Source organism: Sciurus carolinensis, chromosome 8 (assembly GCF_902686445.1).
Source record: "Sciurus carolinensis chromosome 8, mSciCar1.2, whole genome shotgun sequence".
Classification (NCBI taxonomy): Eukaryota; Metazoa; Chordata; class Mammalia; order Rodentia; family Sciuridae; genus Sciurus; species Sciurus carolinensis.
In genome coordinates this window covers 119,551,335-119,573,913 of record NC_062220.1, presented here as the reverse complement: position 1 = coordinate 119,573,913, position 22,579 = coordinate 119,551,335, and the positions used below count along the sequence as shown (strand labels likewise).

General features: G+C 37.3%; 1 protein-coding gene across 1 annotated transcript in view; it reads right to left on the bottom strand.

The window, feature by feature from the left end:
- Nucleotides 1-22,579, bottom strand: part of LOC124991469 (sodium/glucose cotransporter 1-like) — a 70,623-nt gene that overhangs the window by 25,472 nt on the left and 22,572 nt on the right. The window contains exon 7 of the mRNA XM_047562168.1: nucleotides 10,725-10,945. Within this exon, the coding sequence (XP_047418124.1) occupies nucleotides 10,725-10,945 (221 nt within the window). The remainder of the gene's footprint in view (nucleotides 1-10,724; nucleotides 10,946-22,579) is intronic.

The window sequence follows — 22,579 nt, the reverse complement described above, 5'->3', positions numbered from 1 at the left end:
TTAAGGTCTATAGACAGGTGTGACACCAGTGATACCATACTGTCTTGGTTTTTACCTTGTTTTAGCCTGTCAATGTCTTTGCTCAATATTCCCAGTATCTCCATTTTATGTATAAACATTTTTCAGTCTTCTAAGGGAAAGTAATGCCTTTATTTTGTCCTTGTTTTTGAATAACATCTTTGCTGGGTCTTCAATTTCAAACTGACATTTCCCCTAGAATTTCAAAAAATTACTCCTCTACCTTCTGGCTTAAATTATAGCTGCTGAGAGGTTTGTTGTTAGTATAACTGTCCCTTTAAAAAAAAAACTGATCATTTATCTCAGAAGATTTCTTAAAATATTCTTGTCTTTGATACTCTGAACTTTCATTATAATATGTGTTTGTGGGAATTTTTAAATTATTTCTGCTTGGGATTCACTGTTATTCTTGAATCCAATGATTCCTGTTTTTCCAACGATTATAAAAACTCAACCATTCTCATTGAATGTTTACTTCTCTTTCCTTTTCATCTGAAAATTCCAATGAAATGTTGTAATCCTCATTCTCTCTTCCATGTCATTTTCTATTTTTGTCCTTTCTGGATAATTTCTATAGTTCTCTCTTTAAAATTACCCTTTTTTCTTTAACCATATTTAATCTGCTATTTTGACAGTTACTGAGTTTTATCTTTCAAAAATACAATTTTTCATTTCTAGATGTTTTTCTTTTTTTTGTTTTTTTATTTCTTCTAATTAGTTACACATGACAATAGAATGCATTCTGACACATTATACATAAATGGAGTATAACCTCATTCTTCTGGATGTACATAATGTAGGATCACACTAGTTATATAATCATATATGTACATAGGGTATTAATGTCTGATTAATTCTACTGTCCTCCCTACCAGCATACCCCCTCCCTTCCCTTCACTTCCCTCTGCCTAATCCAAGTACCTCTATTCTTCCCTAGCCCCAGCAACCATTGTGAATTAGCATCTGCATGTCAGAGAAAACATTTGGTCTTTGGTTCTTTTGGAATTGGCTTATTTCACTAAGCATGATATTCTCTAGCTCTATCCTTGTTTTTAGGTGTATGTACATTTTTTTTAGCTGAGTTCTTGCCCAGGCTGGCCTTGAACTCATGATCCTCCTCTCAGTCTTGTAAGAAGCTGAAGTTACAGGCATGTGCCATCATACCAAGCTCTTCCGCATTTTCTAATCTTGGGTTGGACATCTTATAGACCTGGTTTGAGGGCTTAGTCCATTCCTGCTACTATTTAAAAAATACCTTTCACTGGATAATTTATAAACAATAGAAATTTATTTCTCACAATTCTGGAAGCTGGAAGGTCTAAGATCAAGATGCCAACAGATTCAATATCTAGTGTTGGGGGTGGGTGGAGGCTTCAAGATGTTAGAATAGAAAAGGTTGCTTTCCTGGCCCCTCTGTGGCATGAAACCAAGAAAGCAGATAGGAAGCTTCTCAGCAAGGTGGGTGAACAAAAAAGGGGGAACATTACTAGAATTTAATACTGAACATTCAAAGCAGATTGGGGACTCAGGAGGCTGAATATAATAAAATAAGAAAGAAATCCCAATAGCCACAGCCACTGCCATGGCCAGAGGCACCAGCCAGAGTGGTCTCTCCATGAGCAAAGTGGAGGGATGAGGGAATTAAAGGAACCTGTATTTTTAGGAGGTCTGAGACATGTCTGGGTGTGGAGAGTTTAGAGATCAAAGACACTGCCTGACTAAATGGGAAAGTGTGCTGCACAATATCCTCATGTGGGAAAGAAGCTGCATCTCTCCTGGTTGCTTGTGGAGGACAGAGGAAGGAACCATTTTGCAACTGCAGCCAGGGACTGACAGCTGGGGGAGCTAATTCCTGGACAAACTTGAAAACCCATACTGCACGATACAGGATGTACTTAAGTGACAAGGAGAAAATCAAAGGTGGGAAGAGGTTTAAACAGAGAAGACTGGTCATGGAAACCCACCCTGCCAATCTGGCTGGGAGAGATGCATCTGGCTGGGAATTCAAAAGGGTGGACAGGAGAGATTGAGTTTGGAGATTGAACCCAAGACCAGGAAATGGGTCTGCAGGTGATGCAGTGAACTAAGAATTGGCTCTTCCATCAATGAATGGAACCCTGGGGAGGTCTCTGGAGTGCCATCACTCTCAGCAAATGCAAAAAATAGAGGTAATACTTTGTATTCTATCAGATCATAACAGAATGAAATTAGAAGTCAATGATAAAATAAAAAAATAGAAGCTACTATAACACCTGGAGACTAAATAATACACTATTGAATGACCAATGGATAGCAGAAGAAATTAGGAATGAAATTAAAAAAAATTACTTGCAAGTAAATGAGAATAGTGATATAACATATCAAAATCTCTGGGACACTATGAAGGCAGTTCTAAGAGAAAGTTTATTGAATTGAGCTCACTCATAAGAATAGAAAGTCACCAAATAAATAACCTAACATGACATCTCATAGCCCTAGAAAAAGAACAAATCAATATCAAAAGCAGTAGAAGACAGGAAATAATTAAAATCAGAGCTGAAATAAATGAAATTGAAACAAAAAACACAACTCAAAAAAATCAATGAAATAAAAAAGTTGGTTCTTTGAAAATAATAATAAAATCACTAAACTCCTAGCTAAGTTAACAAAGAAAGAAAGAAAATCCAAATTACTAAAATTCATGATGAAAAAGGAAACACCACGATGGACACTACTGAAATACAGACGATAATAAGAAATTTGGAAAATTTACATTCTAATACAATAGAAAATCTTGAAGACATTGACAACTTTCTAGAGACATATGACCTACTCAAATTGAATAAGGAGGACATAGAAAATTTAAACAGATCAATTTCAAGCAATGAAACTGAAGATGATATCAAAAGCCTACCAAAAATAAAAGCCTAAGACCACACTGATTATCAGCTGAGTTCTATCAGAACTTCAAAGAAGAACTAACACCAAGTCCTTCTTAAATTACTCCATGAACTAGAAAATGAGGGAAGCCTTTCAAACTCATTCTATGAAGCTAATATCACCCTGATACCAAAACCAGACAAAGACACATCAAGTAAAGAACACTTCAGACCAATATCCATGATGAACTTAGGTGCAGAAATTCTTAATAAAATCCTAGCAAATTGTATACGAAAACATATTAAAAAGATAGTGCACCATAATCAAGTAGGTTTCATCCCAGGGATGCATGGTTGGTTCAGCATATAGAAATCAATAAATATATTTCATAACATCAATAGAATTAAAGGCAAGAATAACACGATAATCTCAATAGATGCAGAAATAGCATTTGACAAAACACAGCATCCACTCATGTTCAAAACACTAGGAAAACTAGGGATAGTAGGTACATATCTCAACACTGTAAAATCGATATTTGTTAAACCCAAACCCAACATCATTCTAATTGAGAAAAATTGAAAGCATTCCCTCTAAAAACTGAAACAAGATAAAGATACCCTATTTCTCCACTTCTATTCAATGTAGTCCCTGAAGCTCTAGCCAGAGCAATTAGAAGAAAAAAAATTAAAGGAATACAAAATGGAAAAGAAGAACTCAAATTATCCCTATTTGCTGATGACACGATTCTATATTTAGAAGATCAAAAAAAAAAACTTCACCAGAAACTTCACTTATAGAACTCATAAATGAATTCAGCAAAGTAGCAGGATATAAAATGAACACACATAAATCAATAGCATTTCTATACATCGACTAAAAGTGAAATTAAATAGATTAAATTAAAGTGAAATTAAATAAAAGGAAAACTATCCCATTCATAGTAGCCTCAAAAAATATTTGGGAATCAATCTAACAAAAGTGGTGAAAGACCTCTACAATGAAAACTACAGAATACCAAAAGAAGAAATTTGAAGAAGACCTTAGAAGATGGAAAGATCTTGCATGTTCTTGGATAGGCAGAATTCATATTGTCAAAATGGTCATACTATCAAAAGTGGTATACAGATTTAATGCAATTCCTACTAAGGTTCTGATAAAATTCTTCATAGAAACTGAAAAAGTATCATGAAATTCATTTGGAAAAATAAGAGTCCCAGAATAGCCAAAGCAATCCTTAGTGAGAAAAGTAAAGCGGGAGGCATCACAATACTAGACCTTAAATTATACTACAGAGCTATAGTAACAAAAATGGCATGGTATTGGCACCAAAACAGACATGAAGACAAATGGAACAGAATAGAACACATAGAGACAAACCCACTCCATATATGTATATGTCAAAATACACTCTACTGTCATGTATATATAAGAAGAACAAATAAAAAAAATCTAGTGTGGATATCATCAGTGCTTTCAAGAAGGTTCCAGGAATACTGTTCTCGTGGTGAAAGAGATTCAAAAAAGATTCTAGCTATTCCCTCAAGACCTTTTATCAGGCATTAATCCCATCCAAAAGTACAAAGCCATCAAGGCCTACCTAATCACTTCCTAAAGGTTTTACCTCTTAATACTGTTGCACTGGAGATTGAGTTTCAGTAAGAATTTTGGAGGGGATACAAACATTTGAACAATAGCCAGGGTATTTCCCTGTAGACAGAATTTGCCATGTCTCCTGCCAGATCAGTTTGTAACAAATTTTTAATGAGTTTACATTCATTTTTTCATATGGGAAAGGTAAACTGAAGACCCAAATGTACAGGAAGCCAGGCCTGCCTTTTTGAAGTATCAGCAGACTTTTCCCCACTTTTGGAATCCAGGTACAGCACCTATTTTGCTCTTATTGTTTCTCTTTGCTGGTGGGCAGACCTTTTCCCAGTCCATCTTTTCAATGAGACTATAGAATCCAAGTTCTACCTGGAGAGTTTACTCTTCACTCATTAACTTAAGGCCTTTCTCCTGTTCTTATGTGGCTGCTCAAATCTAAACATTTGAAACCCAAGGTTGGTAACTGCTGTCAAGGTACTGTCAGTCTAGCTCTCTTGATTTCAATGCTTTCTTTCCACACTCTGGATGTTTTCTTCCTCTCTTATGAGCTCCTCTATTACCATGAGAAATATTTGTATATTTTATCTAGCTTTTCTGGCTGTTTGTAGTGGGATGTATTTCAGGAAATATAGTTCGCCTAAATGGAAGTCTCAGGAGAAACTCTTTCAAGTTATGGTTATGAAAAATTGTAAAGAAAACATGGAAAGGATTAAAAATATTTCTGAGATAAAGTGGCACAATTAAAACACACAGGGGTTAGGAGTGTAACTTAGTCACAGAGGCATACGCAAGATTATGAGTTTAATCCCCAGTAACCCCCCCCCAATAAAACAAATAAAAAACTATCTACTTTATAGAGGTCAACTGTTTATTATACTCTAGATCTCATTTTTTCCCTTGCTGTTCCACTCAGAATGTTTTGAAGACCCATCATTGTGATGTGTGTACACCTAGTCTATTGTTCTTAATTGCCACAAGCACTTCTAGTATTGCTCCCCTCCCATTTCATCTCTCACTTCTTATAACTGACACAATCAACACTATGATGAAGGTCTCATATATAGTTTCTTATGAACTTGTGTGAGGACATTTTAGGTAGATTCTGGGAATCACTATTAGGTCACAGAGTACAATATACTTAACTTTATTAAACCCTGCAGATATTCCAATAGAATACACTAGTCTATATGTTCACCAGAAGTACACAGTGGTTCAATAGCCTCCCTAAGGAGGAACTTTCTAATGTTTATCAGTCTTATTGTGGTTTTAAATTTCACTTCCCTGATAATTCAGCATTATATGTTTGTTAGCATTTATGCTTATTTGAATTTCTTTTTATATAAATTTCTCATAATTGTCTTTTGTCCTTATTTCTATTGGAACTGATTTTTCTTCTTGAGTTTGCTATTAGTTTCTAATAAACATTTCTAATATTCTAATATGTCATCTGGCAACTTTGTCTAGGGTGTTTTTTGCTAACAAGTTCTTATATGTAAAGAGATGAAGTATTATTTGTACCTCTCCCTCTAAAAATATGCTCTAAAAATTATCATCTCTTATAGTTCTATTTCTCAAGCTTAGTCTTTAATTCATCTGAAGTCCACCTTTGTATAACAGTTTTAGTCATCTTTCTGTTACTGTAATATAATACCTGAGATAATCAACTTAAAATAGGAAAGGTTTATTTGACTCACAGTTCTAGAGGTTTCAGTCCATGGTCAGTTGGCATGTTGCTTTTGAGCCTGTGGTGAGGTAGTACATGGAAGTGGTTGTGTGTGGCAGAGGGAGATGCTCATCTCATGGCCATCAGGAAGCAAAAGAGAAAGTTTGAAAAGGAGATGCCTTGGTTCCACTATTAAGGGCATTTCCCCAATGACCTAACTTCCTTCCACCAGGTCCTATTTTCTAAAGTTGCCACCACTTCTCAATAGTGCCACAGGTTGAAAACCAAGCCTTCAATACACAGGCATCTGGGGGACATTCAAGATCCAAACTATGATAGTTAGTAGGGATGAAGTTTTGTTTTGTTGTTCCAAAAGTAAGCTGATTTTTCAAATCTTATCAAAGAGTTAGTATCTCCTCCATTGACTTGTGGAGAACCCTTGAATTAATATTAAGGTCCCATAAATACTTGAGTCTGTCTTCACACTCTTTGTTTCAATCCATTAATCTTTGGGTCTATTGTTGGTAATTTTAGTGTTTTTATTACTGCTACTTGGTTTAAATATCTGTTAGGTCAAGTTCTCTCCTTTTGTTCTTCATTTTCAAACTTGGGTTAGTTATTTGGCATTTTCTTCTTACATATTTTTAAACCTTATCTTGATATAAAATAATAAAGTACATTAAACAAATATATAGCTGTATAGCATATATAGCTGTACAGCATACCATGTAACCCCACTCAAATTAAGAAGCAGAACACTGTAGGCACCCCAGAAGCCTCCCTATGACTCTTTTTTCTTAATTAAGATAAAATTCACATAACACACAGTTTTTTAAAGTGAAGCATTTAGTGCATTCACAATGATGTATAACACTACATCTCTTTAGTTTCAAAATATTTTCATCATCCCAGAAGAATACTCATATCCATTAAGTAATCATTCTCTATTACTCCTCCATTCCCTTCCTGACAAGCACTAATATGATTTCTGTCTCTATGGATTGGCCTAAGTCTGGATATTTTATATAAAATGAATCTTCTAATAGGTGACCATTTGTCTGGCTTCTTTCACTTAGCATAATGTTTTCCAACTTCATCCAAGTTGTAGCATGTAGGAGTATTTCATTCCTTCTTATGACCAAATAATATCCCAATATATGGATACACATTTTGTTTATGAATTTATTCACTGATGGGCATTTGGGTAGTTTTTACTTTTTGGTTATTGTGAATAGTATTGATTTGTGTGCCTCTTTTAATTTAAATCCCATCCCTCATTATAGAGGAATTGACCCGAGGGGCACTCTACTGCTGAGCTACACCCCAAGTCCTTTGTTACAAATTTTGAATTTGAGACAGGGTCTTGCTAACTTGTGGAGGCTGGCCTTGAACTTGAGATCCTTCTGCCTCAGTCTCCTGAATCACTGGAACTACAGGTGTGTGCCACAATGCCCAGCAGAAATGACTGTTGTAATGACTATTTCTTCCTTTAAATAATTTTTGTCATTTAGTTGTGCATCCCTAAATAACATAACTAAGTATTTCCTGTGTGCTAAAATTTATACAAATATAACCATGCAGGACATAAACTTTTGTGTCTAACTTTTTTAGTATCATGCACTAAAGAGTAAAACATGTCGGGTATGGCTCTCTGCCTGCAGATTCTGCATGTGGAAATTCAGGCAACCATGGATAGAAATATTTGGGAAAAAAGCATCTATACTGACCATGTACAGATTTTTTTCCTTGTCATTATTTCTTAAACAACATAGTATAACAACTATTTAAGTAGCATTTACATTGTGATCTTTTGGTTTTACTAGCCCTCTACATTTTTACATTGTACTTCATTGATCTCTGCCTTTGTCTTTATTGTTTTCTAGTTGGCTGTATCTCTTTCTCTCTCTTTTCCTTTTTCCCCTCTGTGGCTATTTACTCAATTTCTGGATATGAATGTTTAACTCACTATGGTTAAACTTCCAGGTCTCCTGAAATGCACATTTAATATACTGTTTGCAATATGCTCTAAAAGTTGACATGTAGTGTTTTCACTGGTATTCAGTTTTAAGTATGATTTCTTATGAATAACTTTCTAATCACATGCTTACAAATAACATGTTACTGAGTTTTCAGACATAAGGGATTTTTAAAAGTATTCTTTTATTATTTTCTTCTTTTTGCACTAGTTTGAATAAATTGTTTATATAACATTGGTCCTTTTTAAAAAATATTTTTAGTTGTAGATGGACACAATATCTTTATTTTATAACTTATTTTTATGTGTTGCTGAAGATCGAACCCAGTGCTAGGCAAGTGCTCTACCACTGAGCTACCACCCCAGCCCCTGACACTGATCCTTAGTAATGTAACAAAGCTTCTTTTTATAGCCTAATTATGATCAGTACTTGTAAATGTGCTTGAAAAGAATGTTTATTTTCTGTTTACTGAATACAGACCTTTTCACCAGTAAGATATACAAATTTATACCACTACATAAATAAAACTGTTTATTTCACTGCTTAGATTCTGGTTACCTCTTACTTTTGTCTGCTTGATGACTTTGTGGAGGTGAGTGCTAAATTCTCCAATCACTGCTGATGCTTTATACAGTTTTGTATGTTGAAGTCCAAGTTGGTGCAGTGAGAAAGACAAATAAGTAAAAGGTTCAAGAACAGAAATGGAAGGAATAAACCCCTCATTATCTGAAGATGATTTACTGTATACCTACAAAACTTATATAAAATTATTAGAATTAATGAGATTAGCGAAGTGGCTGTTATAAGCCCTGTATCCTAAAATGAATTTGTGTATCTATATGTAAATAAAAATAATTAGGAAACATAATTTAAGAAGCACCATTTACAGAAAGGTAGCTAGGAGTCAGACAAATGTTACAGAGATGTATGCCCAAGAAATATCCAGAGATGGTGTCACAGCATCAGTGCTTTCAGTAGTGAACATTACAAACTACTTGATGTCCATCAACTAAAAACTAGTTAAATACATTTGAGTATATTACATAGCAGAGATTATACTATCATTAAAAATGAAAATGTTGACACTTATTTACTGACACAAAAAGATGTCTGTGACACACATATACTTCTAATAGTAAAGATGTAACATATGGGTGTATGTGTATATGTGTGTGTGGTGCTGGGAATTGAATCTAGGGTCTTGTGCATGCTAAACATGTGCTTTACCACTTACATGGTCAGCCCCTGCCATATATATATATATATAAATATTTAAATTATTTTATTGTTGTTGTTTATTTTTTATGTGGTTATAGGGGTTGAACCCAGGGCCTCATGCATGCTGGGCAAGTGCTTTATCACTGAGATATCTTCCCAACCCTGTATACTTTTGAGTAAAAAAAAAGTCAAAAGGTGACAGGAAAGATAGACTAATTTCATTTATGTAAAATAATTTATACACCTCCATTTGTTTATGAATACAGAAAGCTGTCTAGAAGTATGTTCACCAAAATATTGTAGCTATCACTTCTTGATGGGATTTTGGTGATTTTCATCTCTGAACTTTTATTTCATGACTTCTTTAAATAGTAAAGATGCATCATTTTTATTCTTAGGTAATGGCTATGTTCTATTCTTAACTGTGGTAATTGTCACACAGATGTTCACGGTGTCATTCTTCTTTAAAGTTTATATGTGTGAATAAGACAGTGTTGTGGTTTGGATATTAGGTATCCCCCAAAAGCTCATGTGTTAGTGCAAAAATTTTCAGGGGCAAAATGACTGGGTCACGAAAACCTTAACCTAATCAGTGAATTAATCCACTGATATGGATTAACTGGGTGGTAACTGTAGAAAGGTAGGGTGTGGCTAGAGGAGGTAAGTCACTGGGGGCATGGCTTTGGTTTATATTTTGTCCCCTGTGAGTGGAACTTTCTCTGCTTCCTGATTATCATGTCCTGAGATCCTCCACCATACCCTTCCTACATGGTATTTTGCTTTACCTTGAGTCATCCATCTATGGATTGAGACCTCTGAAAACTGTGAGCCAAAATTAACTTTGGCTCCTCTGTGTTGTTCTTGTCAGGTTTTTGGTCACAGTTATGAAAAAGCTGATTAAAACAGTCTTTTGCTATATGTCTCACAATGCAATAATGTTATTTTAAAAGAAGCTATCACTGTTACAACAAGAACATAAAGTAAAGCTATTTTTCACTTCCAAAATGTTGTGCTTTTTAGACAATGATAAAGAAGAAAGAAAAAAAATTGGTATGTTTTAGATAGGAGAGCTTTTAAAAATTTATTTATTTATTTATTTACTTACTTATTTATGCCATGCTGAAGATTGAACCCAGAGCCGCACACGTGCCAGGCAAGCACTATATCACTGAGCCACACCTCTAACCCCAAGAAACTGCTTTTAAAGACAATTACTTACAAAGTTATTTAGGCAAAAAAATTGGAAGGGAAAACTTACCACGCAAAGCAGGAAGGTCACAGCTGCCTGTGGATGCAGAGACTGTGGCCAAACTTGAAATGCTCCAAGGACCCTCCCCACCAACCTTCAAGACAGTCACTTTAGTGTGACTGTCTTTAATTACCTGGTCAGCACACCCATAGAATAAGGAGATGGTGGTGGTGCCAAAGACGAGGCCGGGCCAGGGGATATCTCCAGAGATGGGATCTCGGAAGATATGGAGAGCATCTGGGCGAGGCATGTAGCATTCTGTCTTGGCAGTCCAGTTTCCTTTGCTGATCACACTTGGGATGGAGTGGAAGTACTTATATGTCATTGCCTCATATCCTCCCACTTCATTAAAGGCTTAAAAAAAACAATGATATTTATCAGTTCCTTAAAGAGCACAGTAACACATAACTGAAAAATTAAGATTACACGGTAGACCCAGTACGATTGAAAATGGAGTGACAAGTAATCAAGATCTCATGTGCTTAAGGAAAACCTAGCTCTTCTTCCCTGCTGTACTCCATAGTGTGTGCTTTAGATAGGCCTGGTCAAACTGTCTGCTATTCTAATGTGGTACATGACCCAGGCCTGGCCAACATTTCCTGTCTCCTGGGCAACAACTGATGTGTGAGGAACAGTCGTGAGACATACGCAGGGCTATTCAGAATTTGCTCTAGGAATATCATGCTAAGTGAAATAAGCCAATCCAAAAAACCAAAGGCCAAATGTTTTCTCTGATAGGTGGATGATGATACATAATGGGGGTTGGGGGTGGGGTAAGAAAAGAAAGGAGGAAATTTGGATTGTGTAGTAGGAAATGAGAGAGAGGAGGGGGTGGGGGGAAGAAAGATAGTGGAATGAGACAGACATCATGACCTTATATACATGTATGATCACACAAATGATGTGAATCTACATCATGTACAATGATAAAAATGAAAAGGTATACCCCATTTGTGTACAACGAATCAAAATACAGTCTGTAAAAATAAAAAAAAATTAAAAAATTACATTTAAAGAAGGAAAAATAAAAGGAATTTGTTCTAGGATTCTTCTACTAAAGAAACTGAAAAAGACTGCTTCCTTCACTGTGTTCTGAGCCTGCTTGTCAGTTGGAAGCTATTTTATTTACCTAGTTTATTCAGAATCCTAGATCTAGCTATGCCTGAAGGTAGTGTGCTCCTGAAATATTTTATCCTAAAAGCCGGAAAATGCTTATTTGCCTACACCAGTTTTGAACTAAAGTTCCATCAGGTATCATCTAAAGAATCTTGACTAAAACAAAGGTTAATATTCTTTTTCCTGCAATGTTGAAAAACATTTATAAAACTTCCTAAATGAAGTTTTCCTCAGAATCTATGGTATTACTCCCCTGATACCCTAAGTGATATAAAATCTTAATATTAAAGAAAAACATTTAAAAAAATCTACTGAACAATGTTTTATTTATTTTCTGGTATATAAAATCATGTTCCTTTGAACTACACTCAGTTTTTGAAGTGGGTTCTGAGTCATTTGGATTCAAGACTAATCAATAAGAGAATATGGGCCTTTCTTCACAGAACCAGCTCCAAGTCCCGGAGCCAGCAGCAAGCTCTGGCCCGCAGGCAGCTTCAGGGACCAGGACAGGGCAGCCAGAGACTTCCCCAGGCAGCCCTGCTCCCTCCGCGGGAAGCGCCTTTTGAGGCTAGCTTCTCGGAGCAGACAGCCCAGTGAGAGCCTTTCTACACAGAGCCAGTCACAAGTCTTGGAGCCAGCGGAGAGCTCTGACCTGCAGTCAGCCTCTGGGACCAGGGTAGGGCATCCAGAGACTTCTTCAGGAGGCCCTGCCCCCTCCGGCCGCAGGCTCTTTCCACGGGGAGATCCAAGATGGCGGACTAGAGGGTGACTGCATCTCCTGTCACTCCAGAACCCAGGATTCAAGAAGGCGAGGCATTGAGAGAATCGGACTAAAATAGAGACACGGGGTGAGTCTCCCCGACTGGGTGAAGCTCGGTCTGGGCGGCAGGCCCAGACAGGGGCGGCTTATCAGAGCAGGGAAGGGCAGCTAGAGTTTTCCCCAGGTAGCCCTGCTCCCTCCAGCAGTGGGCTCCTCCCACATGGCCAGCTTCTCGGAGCAGGCCCCCCAGTGAGAACCTTTCTGCACAGAACCAGCTCCAAGTCCTGGAGCCAGCAGTGAGCTCCGGCCCGCAGGCAGCTTCAGGGACCAGGACAGGGCAGCCAGGGACTTCCCCAAGCAGCCCTGCTCCCTCCGGTGGCAGGCTCCTTTCACGGCCAGCTTCTCGGAGCAGACAGCCCAGTGAGAGCCTTTCAGCACAGAGCCAGCTCCAAGCCCTGGAACCAGTAGCAGGTTAGGGGCAGCTTTCTTCGGAAGCACTGCATTATCAAGTTCCTCCAAGACTTCAGGCTACTGAAGGCTGGGAGGTGATATACTGGAAATCTACAGGGACACAATAAGCCAATAGAGGAAATCTGCAATATCTCAGAGTCCCACTGACATCTGACCAATATGAGAAAACAAGGGAAGAAAATGCCCCAAACAAACCTAGATACTATATCAATAAAACCCAATGACAGCACAGCAGAAGAAATGTCAGAAAGGGAGTTCAGAATGTACATAATTAAAACAATCAGAGAAGCAAACGAGGTGATGAAAGAGCAAATGCAGGCATTAAATGATCGCACCAATCAACAGTTAAAAGACCAAATACGGGAAGCAAGAGATCAATTCAATAGAGTTAGAGATACTGAAAAAAAAACAAACAGAAATCCTTGAAATGAAGGAAACAATAAACCAAGTTTAAAACCCCATAGAAAGCATAACCAATAGGATAGAACACCTGGAAGACAAAACCTCAGACATTGAAGACAAAATATTTAATCTTGAAAACAAAGTTGACCAAGCAGAGAAGATAGTAAGAAATCATGAACAGAATCCACAAGAATTATGGGATACCATGAAAAGGCCAAATTTAAGAATTAAATTTGAGGAAGGCTTAGAGAAACAAACCAAAGGAATGAACAATCTATTCAATGAAATAATATCAGAAAATTTCCCAAATCTGAAGAATGAAATAGAAAACCAGGTATAAGAGGCTTAAAGGACTCCAAATACACAAAATTACAACAGACCCACACCAAGGCACATTATTATGAAAATACCTAACTTGCAAAATAAAGACAGAATTTTAAAGGCTGTGAGACAAAAGAATCAAATTACATTCAGGGGGAAACCAATAAGAATATCAACAGATTTTTCAATCCAGACCCTAAAAGCTAGAAGGGCCTGGAACAAAATATACCAAGCCCTGACAGAAAACGGATGCCAACCAAGAATCTTATACCCAGCAAAACTTACTTCCAGATTTGATGACAAAATAAGATCCTTCCATGATAAACAAAAGCTAAAGGAATTTACAAAAAGAAAGCTGGCATTACAGAACATTCTCAGCAAAATATTCCATGAGGAAGAGATGAAAAACAACGATGCAAATCAGCAATGGGAGGAACTAGCCTAAAGGAATAGCCAAATAAAGGAGAAACCAAATCATGTCAAAAAACAAAAATGAGTCAAATGACTGGGAATACAAATCATATCACAATAATAACCCTGAATGTTAATGGCCTGAACTCATCAATCAAAAGACATAGACTGGCAGATTGGATTAAAAAGAAAAATCCAACAATATGCTGCCTGCAAGAGACTCATCTCATAGAAAGAGATACCCATAGACTAAAGGTGAAAGGATGGGAAAAAACATACCATGCACATGGACACAGCAAAAAAGCTGGAGTATCCATCCTCATTTCAGATAATGTGGACTTCAAGGCAAAACTAGTCAGAAGGGATAAAGAATGACATTACATACTGCTTAAGGGAAGCATAAATCAGCAAGACATAACAATCATAAATATCGATGCCCCGAACATTGGCTCATCCACGTACGTCAAACAAATCCTTCTCAATTCCAGAAATCAAACAGACCACAACAAAATAATACTAGGCGATTTTAACACACCTCTCTCACCATTTTTGTTTTTTTCCAAACAAAAATTGAATAAAGAGAAACATGGACAACTGGGAACATCGTAGAGGTGGCTGCTCAGCACAGCGCTTGGACTCGGAGCAACCACTGGGGCTCCGGGCGGCTGCCTGAGGAGGAGCTGCGTGGCGAGATGTTTGGATTCAGAGCGACCGCTTCTGAACACCGGGGGGCTGCCCGGAGGAGCACAGCGGGTTGCTTGGTCTAGGAGTGACTGCATCAGAGCTACAGGCGGTTGCCAGAGGAGGAGTTGCGTGGCGAGCTGTTTAGACTCAGAGCAACTGCTTCTGAACACTGGGGGGCTGCCTGGAGGAAGAGGAGGAATGTGGCGGGTCGCTTGGTCTAGGAGTGACTGCATCAGAGCTACAGGCGGTTGCCAGAGGAGGAGGCGAGTGGTGAGTTGTTTGGACTCAAAACTATCGCTCCTGAACACCGGTGGCCTGCCTGGAGGAGGAGCACGGTGGGTCGCTTGGTCTCCGAGTAACCGCTCCTGAACACCCAGGGGTCTACCCCAAGGAGGAGGAGGAATCGGGCGGGTCACTTGGACTCAGAGTGAATGCCTAGGGCTACGGGCAGTTGGCGGGAGGAGGAGACGTGAAGTGAGTTGCTTGGACTCCTAGTGACTGCGTTGGAACAGCAAGTGGCTGTCCGGAGGAAGAGGTGTGTGGCAGGTCTCTGGGACTTGGATCTATTGTACGGGGCTCCAGGTGGCAGCTCAGAGGAGGGGCCACATAGCCAGGCGATTAGGTGCAGAGCAGGGTCCCAGGACCTAGGCAGCTTCTTGGTGGAAGAGCCGTACAGAGACACGCCTAGGGGCGGAGCGAAGTTTCCAGGACTGCGGGCAGATTCTCTGAGGAGAGGCAGCCTAAGGAGACTCGTCTGCGAAGGGTGAGGCTCCCAGGCCCAGGAGGTAGGTCCGGGCCCCTGGGAACGTTGCAGAGGAAGGCAGCCCAGGCCAGGCGGTAGTTGTAGATTGAGCGAAACCTCTAGGAGGGGAACTGACCAGCAAGACCTCCCCACTGGGTGAGTCTTCCCTGCTGGGTGAGGTTTTCCCACAGGGACGGTAAATCCAGAGACACAGGCACAAACAGGCCTTGCCTCAGCCCGCAGCCTAGTTCCCCTTTGGATGACCATTGGTCAACAAGTGGAGGCACCTCTGCCCACTATCAGGGAATATACCCCACCTGAGGTAACCACCCCTAGAGAGGCAGCTTTCTTGTGGAGCACTGCATTATCAACATCCTCTAAGACTTCAGGCTACTGAAGGATAAGAGGGGATATACTAGCAATCTTCAGGGACATTAGAAGTCAATAGAGGAAATCCGCAATATATTAATGATCCACTGATTCCTGAACAATATGAGAAAACAAGGGAAGAAAATGCCCCAAACAAATCTAGATGTTACATCAATAAAATCCAACGACAGCATGGCAGAAGAAATGACAGAACGGGAGTTCAGAATGTACATAATTAAAATGATCAGGGAAGCAAACGAGGAGATGAAAGATCAAATGCAGGCACTGAATGATGAGATGAAAGAGCAAATGCAGGCATTGAATGATAGCACCAATCGACAGTTAAAAAAGCAAATACAGGAAGCAAAAGATCATTTCAATAAAGAGTTAGAGATATTGAAAAAAAAAAACCAAACAGAAATCCTTGAAATGAAGGAAACAATAAACCAAATTAAGAACTCCATAGAAAGCATAACCAATAGGATAGAACACCTGGAAGACAGAACCTCAGATATTGAAGAAAAAATATTTAACCTTGAAAACAAAGTTGAACAAACAGAGAAGATGGTAAGAAATCATGAACAGAATCTGCAAGAATTATGGGATATCATGAAAAGGCCAAATTTGAGAATTATTGGGATTGAGGAAGGCTTAGAGAAACAAACCAAAGGAATGAACAATCTATTCAATGAAATAATATCAGAAAATTTCCCAAATCTGAAGAATGAAATGGAAAATCAAGTCCAAGAGGCTTATAGGACTCCAAATACACAAAATTACAACAGACCCACACCAAGGCACATTATTATGAAAATACCTAACATGCAAAATAAAGACAGAATTTGAAAGACTGTGAGAGAAAAGAACCAAATTACATTCAGGGGGAAACCAATAAGAATATCAGCAGATTTTTCAATCCAGACCCTAAAAGCTAGAAGGGCCTGGAACAACATTTTTCAAGCTCTGAAAGAAAATGGATGCCAACCAAGAATCTTATACCCAGCAAAGCTTATCTTCAAATTTGAGGATGAAATAAAATCCTTCCATGATAAACAAAAGCTAAAAGAATTTACAAAAAGAAAGCCAGCATTACAGAATATTCTCAGCAAAATATTCCATGAGGAAGAGATAAAAAACAAAGAAGCAAATCAGCAAAGGGAGGAATTATTCTAAAGGAACTGTCAAATAAAGGAGGAACCAAGTTGTGTCAAAAAAAAATAAATAAAATTAAAAAATGAACCAAATGACCGGGAATACAAATCATATCTCGATAATAACCCTGAATGTTAATGGCCTGAATTCATCAATCAAAAGACATAGACTGGCAGATTGGATTAAAAAGAAAGATCCAACAATATGTTGCCTGCAAGAAACTCACCTTATAGAAAGAGATACCCATAGACTAAAGGTGAAAGGATGGGGAAAAACATACCATGCACATGGACACAGCAAAAAAGCTGGAGTATCCATCCTCATTTCAGATAATGTGGACTTCAAGCCAAAGTTAGTCAGAAGGGATAAAGAAGGACATGACATACTGCTTAAGGGAAGCATAAATCAGCAAGATATAACAATCATAAACATCTATGCCCAAACAGTGGCTCATCCACATATGTCAAACAAATCCTTCTCAATTTTAGAAACCAAATAGACCATAGCACAATAATACTAGGTGATTTTAAAACACCTCTCTCACCACTGGACAGATCTTCCAAACAAAAATTGAACAAAGAAACCATAGATCTCAATAACACAATCAATAATTTAGACTTAACAGACATTTATAGAATATACCATCCAACCAAGAGCGAATACACTTTCTTCTCAGCAGCACATGGATCCTTCTCTAAAATAGACCATATATTATGCCACAAAGCTAATGTTAGCAAATTCAAGAAGATAGAGACACTACCTTGTATTCTATCAGATCATAATGGATTGAAGTTAGAAATAAATGAAAGAGTAAAAACAGAAACTACTCCAACACCTGGAGATTAAACAATATGCTATTATATGATGAATGGATAACAGAAGATATTAGGAAGGAAATTAAAAAATTCTTAGAGGTAAACGAGAACAAAGAAACATCATATCAAAATCTCTGGGACACTATGAAAGCAGCACTTAGAGGAAAATTTATTTCATGGAGCACATTTAATAAAAGAAGTCATACTCAACAAATAATCGACCTAACACTACAGCTCAAAGCCCTAGAAAAAGAAGAACAGACCAACACCAAAAGTAGTAGAACAGGGAAGAGTTAAACTCAGAGCTGAAATCAACGAAATTGAAACAAAAGAAACAATACAAAAAATTGACAAAATAAATAGTTGGTTCTTCGAAAAAATAAACAAAATTGATAAACCCTTAGCCACACTAACAAAGAGAAGACGAGAGAAAACCCAAATCACTAAAATTCGGAATGAACAAGGAAATATCACAACAGACATGACTGAAATACAAAACATAATTAGAAGCTATTTTGAAAATCGATACACCAACAAAATAGAAAATTTCGAAGACATCAACAGGTTTCTAGAGACATATGAATTGCCTAAACTGAACGAGGAGGACATACACAATTTAAATAGACCAATTTCAAGTAATGAAATAGATGAAGTCATCAAAAGCCTACCAACAAAGAAAAGTCCAGGACCAGATGGGTTCTCAGCCGAGTTCTACAAAACCTTTAAAGAAGAACTCATTCCAATACTTCTCAAAGTATTCCATAAAATAGAAGAGGAGGGAACCCTCCCAAACTCATTCTATGAAGTCAATATTACCCTGATACCTAAATCAGACAGAGACACATCGAGGAAAGAAAATTTCAGACCAATATCCTTAATGAACATCGACGCAAAAATTCTCAACAAAATTTTAGCAAATCGCATACAAAAACATATTAAAAAGATAGTGCACCACGATCAAGTGGGTTTTATCCCAGGGATGCAAGGTTGGTTCAGCATCAGGAAATCAATAAATGTAATTCACCATATCAATAGACTTAAAGTCAAGAATCACATGATTATTTCAATAGATGCAGAAAAAGCATTCGATAAAATACAGCATCTCTTCATGCTCAAAACACTAGAAAAAATTGGGGTAGTGGGAACATTCCTTAACATTGTAAAGACCATCTACGGTAAGCCCATGGCCAATATCATTCTAAATGGTTAAAAACTGAAAGCATTCCCCCTGAAAACTGGAACAAGGTAGGGATGCCCTCTTTTACCACTTCTTTTCAACATCGTCTTTGAAACTCTAGCCAGAGCAATTAGACAAACCAAAGAAATTAAAGGGATACGAATAGGAAAAGAAGAACTCAAACTATCCCTGTTCACTGATGACATGATTATATATTTAGAGGAACCAGGAAATTCCACCAGAAAACTTATAGAACTCATAAGTGAATTCAGTATAGTAGCAGGTTACAAGATCAATGCTCATAAATCTAAGGCATTTTTATACATAAGTGATGAATCTTCAGAAAGAGAAATTAGGAAAACTACCCCATTCACAATAGCATTGAAAAAAATAAAATACTTGGAAATCAATCTCACAAAAGAGGTGAAAGACCTCTACAATGAGAACTACAGAACACTAAAGAAAGAAATTAAAGAAAACCTTAGAAGATGGAAAGATCTCCCATGTTCTTGGATAGGAAGAATTAATATTGTCAAAATGGCCATACTATCAAAAGTGCTATACAGATTCAATGCAATTCCAATTAAAATCCCAATGATGTTCCTTATAGAAATAGAGCAAGCAATTATGAAATTCATGTGGAAGAATAAAAAACCCAGAATAGCTAAAGCAATGCTCAGTAGCAAGAGCAAAGCAGGGGGTATTGCAATACCAGATCTTCAACTCTATTACAAAGCAATAGTAACAAAAACGGCATGGTATTGGTACCAAAATAGAAAGGTGGATCAATGGTACAGAATAGAGGATGTGGACACAAACCCAAATAAATACAATTTTCTCATACTAGACAAGGGGCCAAAAATATGCAATGGAGAAAAGATAGCCTCTTCAACATATGGTGCTGGGAAAACTGGAAAAGCATATGCAACAGAATGAAATTAAACCCCTATCTCTCACCTTGCACAAAACACAACTCAAAATGGATTAAGGACCTCGGAATCAGACCAGAGACCCTGCATCTTATAGAAAAAAAAGTAGGTCCAAATCTTCAACATGTTGGCTTAGGATCAGACTTCCTTAACAGGACTCCCATAGCACAAGAAATAAAAGCAAGAATCAACAACTGGGATAGATTCAAACTAAAAAGCTTTCTCTCAGCAAAGGAAACTATCAGTAATGTGAAGAGAGAGTCTACAGAGTGGGAGAATATCTTTGCCACTCATGCTTCAGATAGAGCGCTAATTTCCAGGATCTATAAAGAACTCAAAAAACTCTATACCAAGAATGCAAATAATCCAATCAACAAATGGGCTAAGGAAATGAACAGACAATTCACAGAAGAAGATGTACAAACAATCAACAGATATATGAAAAAATGTTCAACATCTCTAGTAATAAGGGAAATGCAAATCAAAACTACCCTAAGATTCCATCTCACCCCAATTAGAATGGCGATTATCAAGAACACAAGCAACAATAGGTGTTGGCGAGGATGTGGGGAGAAAGGTACAATCATACATTGCTGGAGAGGTTGCAAATTAGTGCAGCCACTCTGGAAAGCAGTATGGAGATTCCTCAGAAAGCTTGGAATGGAACCACCATTTGACCCAGCTATCCCACTCCTTGGCCTATACCCAAGGACTTAAAGTCAGCATACTACAGAGATACAGCCACATCAATGTTCATAGCTGCTTAATTCACCATAGTTAGATTGTGGAACCAACCTAGATGTCCCTCAATTGATGAATGGATAAAGAAACTGTGGCATATATATATATATATATATATATATATATATATATATATATATAAAATGCAATATTTCTCCGCCATGAAGAATGATAAAATTATGACATTTGCAGGCAAATGAATGAAATTGGAGAATATCATGCTAAGTGAGATAAGCCAATCTCAAAAAACTTAAGGATGAATAATCTCGCTGATAAGCGGATGAGGACATATAATGGGGGGTGGGAGGGGTTAGTGTTAGGGTTAGGGTTAGGTTTAGGGTTAGGGTTAAGGAGGGTGGTAAGAATGGAGGAAGGAAAGACTGCATAGAGGGAAAAGAAGAGTGGGAGGGGTGGGGGGGAAGGGAAAAATAACAGAATAAATCAAACAACATTACCCTATGTAAATTTATGATTACACAAATGGTATGCCTTTACGCCATGTACAAACAGAGAAACAACATGTATCCCATTTGTTTACAATAAAAAAAAGAACTCCAAATGAATGAAAAAAAATAAGAGAATATGGAATGACTGTGGAATTAAGAAAAGACATCTCTTGGCATTTATAAAAATAAATTCACACGGATTAAAAAAGGTAAAACACAAAGCTACAAAGATATTACAAGACAACAAAAGAATATCTTTATAACTTTGGTTACTGAGTACATTCTTAAACATGATATGAAAAGGAAAAGGAAGGTTTATAAATATGACCTTGAAATTTAAAATTTATATGAGAGAAATCACATTAAAAGTGATTAAAAGTGAAAGAAGAGATTCGCATAATGTATAAGGGACTCGTGTGTATCACTGATCAAGGAAAACTACTGCAAATAAATATGGTAGGAATATAAACAGGTAATTTATAAAAGAGGGAATATGAACAGCCACTGAAAGTAAAAAATGCTTGGCCTCACCAGTATCTGGAAACTTCAAATTGAAACAAAAGTAAGAAATGGGATGCTAAAAAAAAAAAAAAAAAAAAAAAAAAAAGGATTAAGATGGGCAAAAATGTTAAAGGTCTTAAAAATATTTGAGTGTTGGCATGGAGTGGGGTTATATTATCATACACTGCTAAGAATATAAGTTAGTTCCTTCCCCCTCCCTCCTTCTTTTTGTGGTGCTGGGGATCAAACCCAGGGCTTCACATTTGCTAGGCAAGTTCTCTACCACTGAGGCACATCCTCATCCCTAAGAATATAAGTTAGGATAGCAATTTTGGAGAGGAATTTATTCCAATAGTGAAAGGCTGAATTGACATTAGAAATCAAGTCAGTATAGTTCATTAAGTTTACAGAAAAAAGGAAAAGAACATCTTAACAGGTATGGTAAAAACACTTGATACAATTCAAAAGTCATTTGTGATAATTTTTATCAAACTAGTAATAGAAGGAAACTTTATTAGTCTGACAAAGCATATCTATAAAATACTGACAATATTTTATTTAATGTTGAAATATTCCAAGTTTTCCTTCTAAGATTAGGGTTGAGGCAAGGATGCTTGTTTTTTCCACTTCTATTCCATACTGTACTATAAAGGTCCTGGGTAGTGCCATAGCAAAAGAACATAAAGTTTGGAAAGAAGGAAACAAAACCACAATTTTTTGACTTGGGTATTGGTCATTAGTGTGTGTTTACCTTGTGATATTTCACATGGCTTTTTACTTTGATTTGTGCACTTTCTGGCAAAAATTATTACATAAACAAAATAAAAAAATGATGCACTAGGTCTCTACTTGTTGCATAAAAATCTGTCTATAATATAGTGCCAGTGTTGGGAAAACAGCTCATAAAGTTGTATTTTTTAAAAAATACATATTTATATTTGATTGACACAA